At 34.8% G+C, this 16455-nt stretch overlaps 1 protein-coding gene across 6 annotated transcripts in view; it reads right to left on the reverse strand.

The window, feature by feature from the left end:
* The window catches only part of PTBP2 (polypyrimidine tract binding protein 2), a 78576-nt gene extending 62487 nt beyond the window's left edge, over window positions 1-16089 (reverse strand). For 4 of the 6 annotated variants that reach the window (XM_012661135.1, XM_012661134.1, XM_012661133.1 and 1 more), the window contains exons 1-2: window positions 15858-16083; window positions 14161-14191 (exon numbers count right to left, since the gene is read on the reverse strand). In XM_012661135.1, the coding sequence (XP_012516589.1) occupies window positions 14161-14191; window positions 15858-15865 (39 nt within the window). In that variant the 5' untranslated portion in view covers window positions 15866-16083. Of the gene's footprint in view, window positions 1-14160; window positions 14192-15833 lie in introns of all 6 variants that reach the window. The other 2 variants (XM_012661136.1, XM_012661131.1) reach the window with 2 other exon arrangements.
* Window positions 16090-16455: the final 366 nt, after the last annotated feature.

Consider the following 16455-nt stretch of genomic DNA (forward strand, 5'->3'; position numbering starts at 1 on the left):
ATGTGTTGAAGCCCTAACACCCAATGTGACAGTATTTAGAGATGGGAGCCTTTGGAGGGTAATTAGGGTTTCATGAGGTCATGAGAGTAGGGCAGTCATGACGGGATTAACACTTGTAAGAGGAAACATCAGAGAGCTGGTTCCCCTCACCCTCAGCGCGCTAACAAAAGGTCATGTGAGGCACAAAGCAAGATGGTGGCTCACAAAGAAAAGGTCATGTGAGGCACAAAACAAGATAAGATGGTGGCTGTCTACAAACCAAGAGAAGTGACCTCAGAATGAAATTTAGCTTGCCAGAACCTTGATTTTGAACTTCCCAGTCTTCAGAACTGTGAGAAAATAAATTTGTTTTTCAAGCCACTTGATCTATGGTGTTTTATTATGGTATCCTGAGTTAAGACACAAAGGACTTCAAATTGGTACACGATGGAATGTTATGCAGCCTTAAAAAGGAAGGAAATTCTGTCACAAGCTGCAACATGCATGTACCTTGAAGACATTATGCTAAGTGAAATAAGCCACTTACACAAGGACAATAATAGGCTGAGCATCCCTAATCTGAAAATCTGAAATGCAAAATGCTCTGATGAGCATTTCCTTTGAGCACCATGTTGGTGCTCAAAAAGTTTCAGATTTTGGAGCATTTCAGATTTGGGTTTCCATATTAGGGATGCTCAACCTGTACTGACTCCATTTATATGAGTTATCTAAAGTGGTCAAATTCGTAAAGTAGAATGCTGGTTACCAAAGGCTGAGATTGGGCAAAAAGAGGAGGTTTTAATAGGTATAGAGTTTCAGTTCTGCAAGAAAAAAATGTTCTGAAGATCTGTTTCACAAAAATGTAATGTTGTTACATTGTTAAGTGTATGTACATATACTTAAACCATCTTAAGTTTAGTATTTTAAGCATATGTACATATAATTAAACTATTCTTTTGAGACGGCATCTCTCTCTATTGTCTGGGGTTGGGGTGCAGCAGCATCATCCTGCCTCATTGCAACCTCAAACTCCTGGACTCAAGTGATCCTCCTGCTTCAGCCTCCCAAGTAGCTGGGGCATGTACCACCACGCCCTCATTTTTTGAATTTTTTTGTAGAGACAGGGTCTCACTATGTTGCTCAGGCAGGTCTTGAACTCCTGGCCTCAAGAGATCCTCCCATCTCAGCATCCAAAAGGGTTGGAATTACAGGTACTTAAACTATTTACGTGTATACTTAAAAGCAGTTGAGATGGTAAATTTTATGTATTTTTACCACAATTTTAGAAAGATTTATGTCAAGTTATACTAAGTTTTTTAAAGAAAACAGGAAAGCTGTTTAACCAATTAAGCTAAATTATCATTAGATTAGATATTAAATATTATAAATATAGACAATATTAGAAATGTGGACTATATAAAAAATATATAGGAAAGAATTTTTAAGAATTAGTGTCATCAACCTGAAGAAAACTACTCTGTTTTTGTGTACTGCCCTCAAGCTTTTGGGGACACATATAAACTGTATATATTTGTCAAAGCTACTTTTAATCTTACTTTTTTTCACATGTATTAAAAATATTTAAAATATATCATTTGTAATGTTTATTAGTTCCCTGTATGAACATAATTTAGCCATTTTCATATCACTGTACATTTGTTATTTCAATTTAATGTAAATAATGCTGTAATCAACATCTTTATATATAAAAAGTACATTTATCTGATCATCTTTTCCTTACAAGACATAAAATACTGGGACAAGAATATGAAACAAAACATTCTTTTCTAAAGCACATAAAGGTCTTGATAAAACAACAATCTCAAATAGAGTATTTCACTGAAGAAATGCATTGTGAAAACCTAATAAAAAATCAAAAATAAACCAGACTATTTGCAAGTACCCAAATCTTACTAAGCTATAAAAGACTTCCATGTGCATTTTATTATACTATTAAGTTATAAGACATTATATAAGATAATTTATGTGTTTCTAAATATTACTCTTATATTAGAAGTATCCATTTCAGTCCACATTTTTTAAAGTGGCATTTTGCTATTTAAACCCTCATATATTTGCACTGCTCACGAGAAAGATTATAAACTGCTTCTACCTACCTTATTGTCTTATTTAATCTTCACAACAACCATGTGAGTTAGGAATTATTATTCTTATATTACAAATTAGGAGAGGTTCAAAGAATCAATGATTTGTTCATAATCATATGAAGAAGTAAAGCAAGGGCTCAAACCCTGTCAATGTAAAACAAAGTGTTTTTTAAAACTACCTTATAAATTCACTAAAACAAAAGCCACACAAGAGTTTACATACCATTCCTTTTTATAATAGTGGAACTATTACAATAAAGAACTAGAAATTGGTATAGTAGATGTCTGCTACAATTGAAATAAATGAGGGGATATTTCTCTTAATAAAACAGCCAATAAATACTTGCCTCTTACATAAAACATTGCAAATACTTTGACTAGACAAATAGTTTGACAACTGTATCAAATTGCAAAGTATCTTTCTGAGAAGAAAAGTAGAACTATTAAAGGAAGTCCGACATGTATAAAACCTCACTCTGCAAAAGTTCATCATAAATGATGATTAAGAGGCCTTAAAATAGCCCATAAATATTTAATCAACAGGGTAGATTGAAAGGTTAGTAAAAAAAAAATCTACCTACGTATGAAAATATATGTAACAATACTCAAGAAGAATCAAGTTTATTTAAACATAAATACTGATACTAAAGAGAAAGCAGTTCAAATTTTCAAAGGTCCTCACTGCAAATACTTTGTATTCAAAGCTTTCCATATTATTGCCAAAAACTATTTAAATTTTGTCTACTACTACTCTAACTCAACCTACATTCCAAACAAACTACTTACTTCCTCAGTATGTCCCAGTTTTCCTTCTCATTTTGTTATTGTAGCTTTCTCTATCTGAAATGAACAAAGAATGATTCCACTCTTGCCCCTAACCTGACAACCAGAAAATTCTATTTTTAAAGGTTAAAAGGAATCATTCATAGAGCCTTTTGACACCATTAAAATATAAGCTCACTTTGTGTCTTATTCTTTCCTTTTCTTTTTCTGCTTTCTTTAGGATTACACATCATTAATTTTAGTCACACACCCTCCATTATTTTAGAAGTTATATATATACTCCATCTCTATTTTCACTATGTTCACCCTTACAATTTTAAAATGCAAACGTATCATCTATCACTTTGGACTTTAAATCTCTACCCTCCAGACTTGCACTGTCCAAAAGAAATGTAACATGAGCCACACATGTAATCTTACAAATTTCTATTCACTGTAATTTAAAAAGTAAAAAGGTAACACACATTTTAACCCAAAATACCAAAATATTATCAGTTCAATATGTAACCAATATAAAAAATTGACATATTTTACATTCTTCCTTTATACTAAGACTTAGAAATCTGTTTACATTTTTCAACTAAAGGAGATCAATTTAGACCAGACACATGTCAAGTGCTCAATAACCACATGACTAGTAGCTACTGTAATGGATGACGCAGCTCCAATCAACATTAGATCATTGGAACTAAAACTCTAGTCACTCTACTAACTCTACATGTTGTCATGATTAAACATTTTTAGCTCTATTTTTTAAATCCCCATCAATCACTGCTATTACATTCTTATATCATTCAGTAATTAGATTTACCCACAGGTTTACCAATTTCTTGATTAGCCTTACTTCTACTTCAGACCTTTCTGGTGTCATTGGCCTTCTTCCTGAAGTACAACCTCTAGTAATACCTTCAGTGGGTCTGTTGACAAATTTCTTCAATTGCGGGAGAATGGAGTGTTTCAGAAAATGTCTTTATTTTGTTCTTATCCTTATGTGATAATTTAGCTGACTATAAAATAATAGATGATTACTTTCACTCAACACTTCGAAGAATTTATTCCACTATCTTCTGGATCCCCATATTGCTGATGAAGCATATTGTATCTTTCTACTAAACAGTTCTTATTCCTTCTTAGGGAATCTGATTTTTCCCTGACTTCTTTAAAGATCTGTGTCTTTGGTTTTCTGCTCTTTCACTCTGACGCATCTAGATTTTCTTCTACCTCCTAAATCTAAGAATTCATGAAGCTCATCAATTCTAGAAAATTATCAGCCTTTAGCATTTCAAATTTTGCCTCTCTGCTATCTTTAATTTTTCTTTCTGTAACTCTAATTAGTTGTTCATTAGAACTTCTCTTCCTTTCCTCATCTTTTAACTCCTCTGCTATTTTCATCTCTCTATTGCTTCGTGGTAAATTCTGAGTTATTTTTATTTTTTAGTTCATTAATTCTCTTTAGTGCTGCCTGGCACCTATTTTAATCTGAATTCCAGGATCTCTTAGAAATTAATTTATCATATTTGATTTCCATTAAAGTGCTTCTTCCAAATTTGGATTTACAGAACAAAGAACTACAATAACAACCATCATTTGAGCACTTAGGAGTCATACACTGTGCTGTATTTTTTACACATTATCTAATCTTCAAAATAACTTTTAGAGGTAGGTAGAATTAAGCCCATTTAAAAATGTGTAAAACTAAGGCTCCGAAGTTAACTTGCTCAATGTTAGAGTTCAAACTCTAGTCTGTTAATCCTAAACCACATGTTCTTAACTTGACAAGACCTTCAATTAAAAAAAAAACAACACTCATCCACTATCAACAGTTCCAATTTACATTGAATTTTAATATTGTACAGTATTTCTATTATATGAATTAAGTGAACTTTAAGACACATTTCTTTGTAGATATCTTTTAAGAATATTGATCAATATTATTTGAGAACAGACTATGCCTAGAACAAACAAGGTGAAGGATAAGAAATTTTCTTGGGAATAACATCACATACACAAAAAAATCAGATACCATGTCCTCTAATGAAAAAATACACCTCCACTTAAAAACAGTATTACCAAAAACAAAAAGAGAATTTGAGGAAGTCTCTAGATCCCACAACCAATTAACCAGAATTATAGAGAACATACTAAATTACAACATCAGAACAGAACCAGTAAATGCAGAATGCAGACTGTGGGCAACTCTATAAGACCAACAAAAAATGTTCTTCAACAAATAAAAATGCAACCAAAAAAAAAAAAAAAAACAAACCCCAAAAAACAGGGATAGAGGGAGAACCTGTAGATTAAAAGATATTTTTAAGACATAATATCAACCTAGAAAATGTGCTGATCATGTCTTATTTCGATTCCCTCCCCCACTAAAAAACCCTATAAAAACACCATGACTTTTAGGAGGCAATTAGAAATTTTAACACAAATTTAACATTTGATAATATTAAGTAATTGTTAATTGTTTTAGTGTTCTAACAGTATTGTGGTTATATTAAAAAGAAGAGAGAGTCCCTTTCTTTCATAGATACACATGAAACATTTACAGATGAAACAATATGGCTATCTGAAATTTATTTCAATAACAGAAAGAGAAAAGTAGTGTGTAGATATCATAGCTTTAGCTGTGCGCTGTTGATTGCTGAGACTGATAGATACACAATGAATGGTGTCTACTGTGATACTTGCTGTGTTTAAATTCACCACAATACTTATAAAAAGAACTTTGCTCAAAAAAACATTTCTTATAACATTAGTGATACCTTATTACTTTTAAAGTGAAAATATTACTTCAACACTTTATCCCCTAATGTAGTATGCCTTGAACTAAATTAAGAAAGCTATTACAGTTTAACAACACAGACGAGGTAAGAAACTAAAATAACTAAAAATTACAGAAATTCATTATTCTAAGTCACAGCACCCCATGTAAAACCAAAGTCAATCTTTTTTGGAGCTGTCTCCATATTCTGAAGACAGCAGAATAATGACCTACTTTTATGTATGGAAACTTTCAGGTATACAGAATAGCACCTACTAGATGAAGTACAAATGCCATAACCTGTAATTGAGGCCTTCTATAATCTGCCATCCTATCTTTCCTCTTGTAGCCTTATACAAACCCTTAGCCACAAAAGCCAAATTATTCAACTCACTGCTCAATGGCTGTGAATTTGTACTGGCCTATAGATACGACTTCGGTCATGTCATTCTCTCAATGTGTATTGCCCTCCACTCCCTCTCCACATCCCCCAACTATCTATAAAGCACAGGTCACAGCCCACTACTTTAATAAAACCTACTCTGATCCTACCAACTGAAACTAATCTTTCCTACTGTAGACATAAGGTACTTAAAATCTTGGGTTCTTATCTTTCCAACAAGATAGGTCTTAAAAGACAGACTCTTGGATTTCCAGCGAAAGGAATATTGTACAATAAAACTGGCATTTATCTTTTTGTTGCTAAATGGCTCATGAGATTATAAGCATACTGAAGCCCATGACACTTCTAGTCATTAAATATTAATTAAGATCACTGCCCTCCAGAAGCATATATTCTGTCGAGTGTTTTGGAATCAACTTCTAACACAGTGCTGTCATTTAGTAGACACAATAAAATGTCTATAAATTGAAATTCTAATAAAAATACCCTAGCAAGCATTATGTAGCATTTAAGAAAAGCATTTTAAGAAAAATCAAAATCTAAAAACCCATTTTTCTTGACAGGCGGTTCAAGCAAATAAATAAAAACCAAACAACACAAAGTTCTGAATAACATACCAATTATAACAAACCAGTCATTCTAGTATAAAAAAGCAATACTTAATTGCAATTATCTAAGCAAGCCAAGGATGGTAAATCCAATAAATAGCCATATTACAATTTAAATTATGAGTTCACCCATTTACAATCGCTGCTTTCAAAATATTAATAAAACCCAACTTGGAAAAAGCTAACTTATTTTAACAAATAGGTCCTTTATTAGTTGTCCAGTTATAACGTCTTAACTTAGTTAACTTACTAAAAAGTACTGCTACAAATTTCACCATACTTAAAATCTGCATGTAAAATGTTAACATTTTACCATATTGGGTACCTGTGTATTATTCTGCAATCATTTCACTCATTTCCATCTTCCCAATAGGCCCATTATTTTGCAAGGATTTCACATTAGCAAAATGATTAAGTACAGAAACAAAACCCCTGAATTTACAAATTACAAAGAAAAAGCTATTTTAAAGAAAAGCAACTCATCTCATATTAAAAACTCAATTTCCTTTCTTATCTTAGTCTCACTAAGAGTCTAAATCAATGAGTTGAATAAGTACAACTTTATTTTTAAAAAATTAAATGAGATTTCAACATATCCTAAAGCCATAAAATTTGTATATTCTATATGTAGCGTACATTAACTTAGGAAAATACTTTTTATGCATTAATCACATTTAATTTTCATAATTATTAACCCCCCATTTTAAAGATGAAGAAACTGAAGCTAAAAATGTTAAAGTATCAAATAGATTTTAAAAAAATATTTAGTAATTCAGAAGTATATATCATGCCCAAGATTAACAAAGAACATCAAAAAATATAAAAACTCAAAGAAAAACACCTACAATGCATATGAAATCAACTGTCTTTTATACAAAGAGCTACAACAAATAAAGATTATCATTAAAATAGGTTAGGTATACAAAGAGGCAGTTCACAGAAAATAAAAACATGAAAAGCCAAATTTAAAAAAATCTCACTCATTTCAAAATATAAATTATAAAATACTTTTTTAAAACTAAAATTAGCTAATATTCTAAATTTTGATAAAACCTAGAATTGGCAAGGGTATGAAAAAACAGGCACTCCCATACACAGTTACAGAAAACAAATGAGTGTTATGGCATTATGGTTTTTAAGTAACTTTTTCAGTATAAATTTCATTTGACATAGCATATTTACTTTTACTCTAAATATTCCCACACTTTATAACTACAAATGGAAATCAACCCAAAATATCCAACATAGGAACTGTGTATGTCCAGTAACTACACTGTGGTACATACACGAGAGTATTCTCTGTTGTCGTTAACAAAGTATGAAGTAGACCCTGTAACTGCTGAGACCATTTTATGCAATTCTTTTTTTTTTTTAAAAAAAGGTGGACTTCTACTTTCAGTCAAGACAGAGTAACATGAAGTAGATTTGCCCTGTTGAAACAACTGAAAAAACAAGCAAACATATAGAACAATAGGTTTTCAAGACGCTGGACATCAGGCAATGATAAACAATGATCCCTGAAAGTCAGAAAACAAATAAGGTGAATCCATGTATGCCTCAGCTTATTCCCTGGATTGTACAGACCATAGCAAAGCTATAAGGAAATCAAGCTGAGCCTCGAACACTCCTTGAACTGAGAAAGAATCAAGAGTCCGAGAACACTAAACCCACCAGTGTTTTCATGTCAAAGTACCAGAAAAAAAGAAGTGCACAGAGAACTCCAGAAATCTGCAGAGGATCACCCCAGTATTCAGTGAATGTGGGTAACTGTATTACAGGAAATGTAGAAATATTACATTTATTGTTTACATCTTTTTAAAAGATAACTGGTTATTCAAACAAAAAGAATGTAGTTTGTACTTTATACCATACATAGAAATAAAATGTATAACAACAGCACTAAGGCCAAGAGGATAGAAGTAAATAACACAACATACTATTATAATAATCAGATAGTATATACATATTTGGAAGTGGTATAAATATCCATTGAGGGAAGATTGTGATAAGATTACAGCACTATGCTATAAATCCTGAAGCAGCCACCAAAATAACAAAAAGTTACAGCTAATCAGCTAACAAGAAATAAAATGGAATAAAATGTGCTCGATACACAAGAAAGCAGAAAAGGAGGAAAAAGGGAACAAAGAACACCAAGAACAAATTAAAAATAGCAAAGTGGTAGTTTCAAAATTAACCATAGTAGTAACAACACTAAATGTAAATGGTCTTAACCAAAAAAAAAAAAAGAGTTAAGATGTAGGAAAAATGGCCGGCGCGGTGGCTCACACCTATAATCCCAGCACTCTGGGAGGCCGAGGCGGGCGGATTGTTTGAGCTCAGGAGTTCGAGACCAGCCTGACCAAGAGCGAGACCCCGTCTCTACTACAAAAAAATAGAAAGAAATTATCTGGACAACTAAAAATATATAGAAAAAATTAGCCGGGCATGGTGGCACATGCCTGTAGTCCCAGCTACTCAGGAGGCTGAGGCAAAAGGATCACTTGAGCCCAGGAGTTTGAGGTTGCTGTGAGCTAGGCTGACGCCGCGGCACTCACTCTAGCCAGGGCAACAGAGTGAGACTCTGTCTCAAAAAAAAAAAAAAGATGTAGGAAAAAAAGCAATTTCCAACTTTATGCTGCCTACAAGAAACATACTTTAAATCTAAGGATAAAAATAAGTTTAAAATAAAAGGATGAAAATAGACATAACCTATTCAAAACAAGGCAGAGACAGTTGTATTAATATTAGAAAAAGTAGATTTTAAAGCAAAGACTATTATCAGGGATAAATATGGTCACTGCAAAATACTAAAAATGATAAATGCATCAAGGGGATATAGTAATCCTAAACATTTAGGTACTAATAATAAAACTTCAAAATACATAAATCAAAAACTAGTAGAACTGCAAAGAGAAATAGACAAATCCACAAGTATAGGCAGAAATTTTAATATCCTCTCTTCAACTGATATAACAATAGACCAAAAGTCAGTAAAGAGAAAGAAACAACATTATCAATAAAAATGACCTAAATGATATTTATAGACTACCACCCAACAACCGAATACACACCCTTATCAAAGATATCTAAGACATTTAACAAGATATACTATATTTGGACCATAAACCAAGTCTTGTATCTACAAAGATTCAAGTTTTATAAAATATGTTCTCTGGTCAGAATGGAATTAAAATGCATAACAGATTTGTGAAAAATTCCAAACATTATTAAATTACATACATCCCAATAACTGATAGGTCAAAGAAATAAAAGCAAAGATTAGAAAGTATTTTGAACTGAATGAAAATGCACACATCAAAATTTGAGGGATGCCATGAAAGCAGTACTTAATAGGGAAATACACAGCACCAAACCCCTCTATAAGAAAAGGTAACATGTCAATGATACTAAGTGGAAATGGAAGAGCAAATTAAACACAAAGCAGAAAAAAATAAAAATAACAGAAATCAATAAAATAGGAAACAAAAAACAACAGAGAAAACTCAATGAAACCAAAAGCTCACCTTTTAGACATTAATGAAATCAATTAACATCTACCCACAATGACAAGAAAAAAAGATGAAACAAATTATCAATATCAGGAATGAGAGCTGTTATCACTACAGATATCGAAAGTATAAAAAGGTAATATCATGAACAACCCTGTGCAAATAAATTTGGCAACTTAGAAGAAATGGACTAATTCTACAAGAGGACACAAATTACCAAAGCTCACCCAAGAAGAGATAGATAACCTGAATAGCCCTGTATCTATTAAATAAATTAAATATGTAGTTTAAAACCTCCCCACAAGGAAAACAAACATCAGGCTCACATGGCTTCACTGGTGAATTGTACCAAACAACTAAGGAAGAAATAATACCATTTTGAGTGTTCACCCTAAAATAAGGAACAATGTAAAGATACCTACTCTAATAGCTTCAACATCGTACTAGATGCCACAGGCAAGAAAAAGAAAAAAATGGCATCCAGACAGGAAAGGAACTGTCTAAAGACAATTGGACATAAATTGTCTATGTAGAAAATCCAATAGAACATATTTAAAAAATCTATTAGCTCTACTAAATGAGTTTAGCCAGGATGCAGAATACAAGAACAATATGCAAAAATCACTTATTTCTTCTATACATCAGTACCAAACAATTGGAACTTGAATTTTTTTAAATACTATTTACAACATCAAAAGGTATGACATACTCAAGGTTAAATCTGACCAAAAAATGTGCAAAATCTGTATGCTGAAAACTAGAAACATTGCTTAAAGAAATTAAAGAAGACTTAAGTAAATGGAGAGATATACTGTTCATGAATAAGACTCAACATTGTTAAGATGTCTATTTTCCCCAAATTGCTCTGAAGATTCAAGTCAAATCCAATAAAATTCCAACAGTTTTTCTAAAAACTTACTCATAAGAAAATACGAAGGACTCAGAAGAGTCAAAATAACTTTGAAAAAGAACTAAGTTGAAGGACCAAAATCAAAATCAACTGGTTTCAAGACTCAATATAAAGCTACAGTGATTAAGACAGTATGTTTTTGACATCTAGGTAAAGAAAAATGAGTCAATGGAAAAAGAGTACAGAAATACAATACGTATAGAGAATTGATTTTTGACAAAGCTGCAAAGCCAATTCAATGGAGAAAGGATAGTCTTTTTACCAAATGATGCTGGAAACACTAGATGTCCACATCTCAAACCAAGACCCCTTTGTACCATATCCAAAATATTAACTCAAAATGGAACAGAGACCTAATGTTACATCAGAATACAAAAAACTGCTATTAGAAAACAAAAGAGAAAATCTTTGTGAATTTAGGTTAGGCAAAAGAAGTTTTAGATGTGACACCAAAAGCACAATCCACAAAAGAAAAAACTGGTAAACCGGAGTCCATGAGAATAACTGCTGCTCTTCAAAAGACACTGCTGAGAAAGAAAAGACAAGTGGCAGAAAATATATGCAAACCATTTATCTGGCACAGGACTTGTAACCACAATGAAGACCTGTCAAAACTCAAGAAAAAAGAAATAACCCATAAGAAGTGGGGAATTTAAACAGACACTTCATCAAAGGTAATAGCTGACCAAAAGTGCATAAAAAGCTGTTCAATATCACAGATATTAGAGAAATGCAAATGAAAACCACAGTAAGATACCACTTCACACCCACTAGAATGTCTATAACCAAATAGACAAGACAATAACAGGCACTAGAGAGGATGTGGAGGGACTGGAAATCTCATACACTACTGATGACAATATAAAATGGTACAACTATTTTAAAAAATAATTTTCAGTTCCTTAAAAAGTTAAACATATGCCTACCATATGATTCAACCATTCTAATCACAGGCCTCCCCAAAAGAAATGAAAGCATATATACACAAAAGGACTTATATGAACAGTAACTATATTTTAATAGCCAAAAACTGGAAACAATATACACGTCCATCAAGAGTTGCACAAATTGCCCATATAGCCATACAGTGTAATATTATTAAGCAATAAAAAGGAATGGACTAGAGATACACAGCGTAGGTAATTTCAAAATAATTACGCTGCATGAAATAACCTAGACAAAAAAGGGTACATATCATAATTACAGTTATTTAAAATTCTAAAAAATACAAACTAATCTATAGTGACAGAAAGCAGATCAGTGGTTGTTTGGGGGAAGAAAGTCAAAAGAGAGGAATTACAAAGGGGCAAGATGATATTTTTGGGAGTGATGTTCATTATCTTGATTGTGGTGATTTCACAGATGTGTACATATGTCAAAACAATATATACGGTAAATGAGTAGTGTATGTAAAGCTATTTTTTTTAAAAGAGGCAAAATGTGAGCCAGAACAAATAGTTTGAATCCCTTGTATAAACGAAGGTGTTCATATGTGACGTAATACATAAATCAATAATTTCAGAAAAAAATGCACAAAAAATTTTAACAAAATTATCTATACCTAAGAAATAAATACAATGAATCAGGGAGAAATATCTTTCACTTCAAATTTTTTTTAAACATACACATGTATTACTTTCTTTAAAGAAAATTAAAAACTTTTTTAAAGCAAGCTCAATTACTTGTACATAGGCCTGACACCACAGCAAAAATTCTTAACCATTACTCTAGAAAATTAGATAAAACTTTAATTATTCAAACTCTTAAACAATGGATTTTTTAAATGGTAAGCAATTTTTTTTTATCATTTTCTAATGTTTTTCCCTCAAACAACTAATATACAAAATTGATGTAACCAATACATCATTGTATCTGGACATTCTCTTCGGAGTCTCCTCACCTTTTTCTGCCTACTCACTCTAGGTCTTGTCTATTAACTCTCTCCTTATCCACTAACAGTGGACAACTTAGACTTGTATCATTTATTCTTTCATAAAATTCACAGAGGAAATCTGTTTGGATGGTAACTACAACATCTACATTTTGCACTCTTCAGCTATTCCTGATTTCTAATCCTATAGCTATCCCAACCTGGAAAATATAATTGCCAACTAAAACTAAATGTGCTCTCTCCAAAACAGTTTGTTATTTCTCTCCCAGTATGCAAAATATAAATTCAAAAAAACAAGGCTAAATATTAAAGGATGGACAAGTATCTAGTTCACTGTAGGGCAGAGGACAGAAAATAAGCAAGAAAACACAATAATATCTCCAAAAGTATTCTGAAGAATTATCACACCACTATGAATTGCAATTTTAAGAATTACAATAAATATACTGAACGGTCAGCATCACCGGTCAACATCACTGGACTAAGCACACAGCCTCTCAGAGCAGACAGGCTTGCAAACAAAAAATTATAATATATCATGATGTTAAAATGAAAAACCTAAGCATTACAACTAAAGTTTAAAGGATAAATAGTTTTCCTGGCCAAAAAGTGAGTGAGGAAGGATTTCAAAGGATCTCTACCATAAGGTCTATCTTTCATTAATAGAAAGACAAATCAACTCTTACCTTCTGACTCAAATTTGAAGGTAATTGCCTAAACAACTTTCTTGTCTTTTTAAGGGTCAGGACAACTCGTTTCTAATGTGCCTTATTATTGACCAAAATATTTTTCATTTTCATAACACAGGAGTAAAAAAAAATCTTAGATTAACAAAATTATATGATTTAAGTCAAACCACTTATCGTCCATTCAAACTCCATTGTTTCCACTCAAAAAACCAGGATATTATTTTGTGTTCACAAGAAGCCATGTATGAAAAGCATTTTTAATTCACTGAACACCATTCATACATACTTTGTTTAAAATGCTCTTACAGATTACCAATTCTAGAAAAACTTAGTTGTTTATTTAGATTATTAACTATATAGGCAACTTTACAAATTAAAGGAAACATTTTATACTTGGGTTTTATTAGGTACCTTATAGTTTTCAAAAGCTAACTGAAATTTTCCATTAATTATAAGAGTAGATTCAACAATCCAGTTTTCGTATTAGTTTCAAACATAATCTTTTCCTACCTTCACACCAACTGCAACCTCAGTGACAATTCTGAAAAGAAAAAATAAATAGTTTCAACTCATTATTTTTCTACTGATCACTGTTTGACTCTAAAACTTTAGGGTAGCTCTCACCGTTCATAAATCTTCAGACACAGTGCAGATGGAAAAAACCACACAGATGGTCAGTGACACTTCTTAGCACTATTATCTACTTGACTTTCTAGAAATAACTTTCAATATGAAATGAAACTCAGTAAACTTACGCTATCTTTTTTAGCAAGACTTTCAAAAGCAAAAAGAACAAAACCCAACACACTATAGTGCCATTTCTACAATGTTAGTACACTTAAATTTATAATGCAACACATAAAATCTTTAGTAGTCTGGATAGAATCTATGAATCAGGAAACATGAATTCCAGTGCAATCAATCTTCTGTTGATCGGGAGGAATACAAAACTTCTCTGGAGTTGTGTCACCAAAAAAATAATCTCTAGATAACCTCAAAGAAGATTTAAATTGTATAAGTCTGTTTACTTTTATAAGATCTTCATTCAATATCTTAAAAAAAATCACCAAACTCAACCCTTAAGCAAAATAAATTCATTTTACTTTTGACTCTTCAAATATTGTCATTGATTTCAATAAATGTACTTGTTAAATGGTACTGTTTTTATACCCCTAAACGGGCTTACTGCTGTATTTTCGCCTTAAAGCGTGCTCCCTTTCTAAGGGTGAGTTAAACTACTGAGTGTGTTCAGATGTGGAGCGTTAGCACCAGCGAGACATTGGTCCGTATCATTTCCCTGAGCCCTAGCCTCACCTCAGCATTCTATCTTCACTCTTATGCTCTCAAAGATGCAGCATGGTTCTCGCTTTTGTAGTTTTTGTTTTTCCAGAAACTGGCCGAAGTAGCTAAAAAAGATGGCCCTGTGTTGACTATCTGCTCTTGTTTTGGCCATGGCCGTTGGCCTTTGCCCATGTGACTGATGTGGACCTCAAACACTTCGTTTTTTAGATGATTTAATTTCTGGGCCCTTTTGCCAAGCCTTGAATGTTCTCATGCCCCACAAAAAGGCATTTTTTCTGCCTCCCGCCCCCACTTCCAGACTCGAATGAAAACAAAGGAGTATGACATCTGCCCTCCCCCACTTCCCCAGCGGCTCCCACTCGGCTTTCCCCCGAGCTCCCGCCACCTGCATCTCTCCCAACCAGGCGGGCCGGGCGAGGCCCGGCAGGCTAGGGGATGGCTGGGGTCCACAAGCGGTGCCTCCCTCCTCTTCCCCAGGGCCTCCCCCCGCCCCGGGCCTGTCTCTGCCCACCTCACTCGATCCCACAGCCACCGCTACCCCAGGGTCCGGGTCCCAGGGTGCAGATCGAAATGGCTCCTAGAGGGGGGCAGGGACATGAGAGACGTTCTGGGGTTCCCACCCCATCCCCGCCGCCAAGCCGATGCCCGCTCCCTCTCCGGGGTCGTCCCACCCCGCCATCGCCCCAATGCCTCCCCTGCCTCCAAGCCCGCTTTCTCCTCATTTTCTCGGCCACAGCTCGCCGGGGGAAGCAAAGGGAGGGGTGTGTGCGATGGGGCGGGGGTTGGGTAACGGCAGCCCAACCCTGGGAGGGGCGGCTGAAGGGTTTCTGCCCGATCCCGGACGGGACGGAAGGACAGTCCAACTCCTCTCCCACACACACCTCTTCGCCGGCCCGATTACATACCCGTCCATTGCCGAACCGGACAAAGCTTCGCTCACAAGAACCGAGCCACGCAGCCAGCGACCCACACAAGCGGCGAGAAAATGGCGGCTAGGGCCCGACGGAAATTGCCGAACGAGCCGAGGCGCACGGGGCAGCGCGCGGCAGCGGCGGCGACGGAAAAAGCCGAGCGCGCCGGCGCCCGGCAGCGGGAGGCGAGCTGCTGGGCGCGTGGACGAGGGGGAGTGGGCGCCGCCGCGGCCGCCGCCGCCGCCGCCGTCGCCGTCGCCTCCTCCGCGCCGCCGTGCTCCTAGCTTCCTCCGCTCTCTGGGACCTGGCCTGCTACTGCTGCATAGCGTGGCGTCCTGGGTTCACCTCCCTGAGCGGTGTGAGTGGGACACCTCCCAACCCTCTACACCGTCTGCCTTGGACCTCAGGACGGTGGCCCTGGGGCTGAAGCACTGCCCCCAGGCAGCCTCCACTTTTCCCTCCAATCCAAGTACCAGCTTGGCTACCCTCGACCTAAGTGGGCCAAGGAAAAAAAAAATTTATAGCTTTCCTCCTATGCCATCTTTTATGCAAACCCACTCCATGCACAAAAACAAAAATCTTTATCTCATTG

The sequence above is a fragment of the Propithecus coquereli genome, unplaced genomic scaffold (assembly GCF_000956105.1).
Source record: "Propithecus coquereli isolate 6110/MARCELLA unplaced genomic scaffold, Pcoq_1.0 Scaffold7, whole genome shotgun sequence".
NCBI classification, from domain to species: Eukaryota; Metazoa; Chordata; class Mammalia; order Primates; family Indriidae; genus Propithecus; species Propithecus coquereli.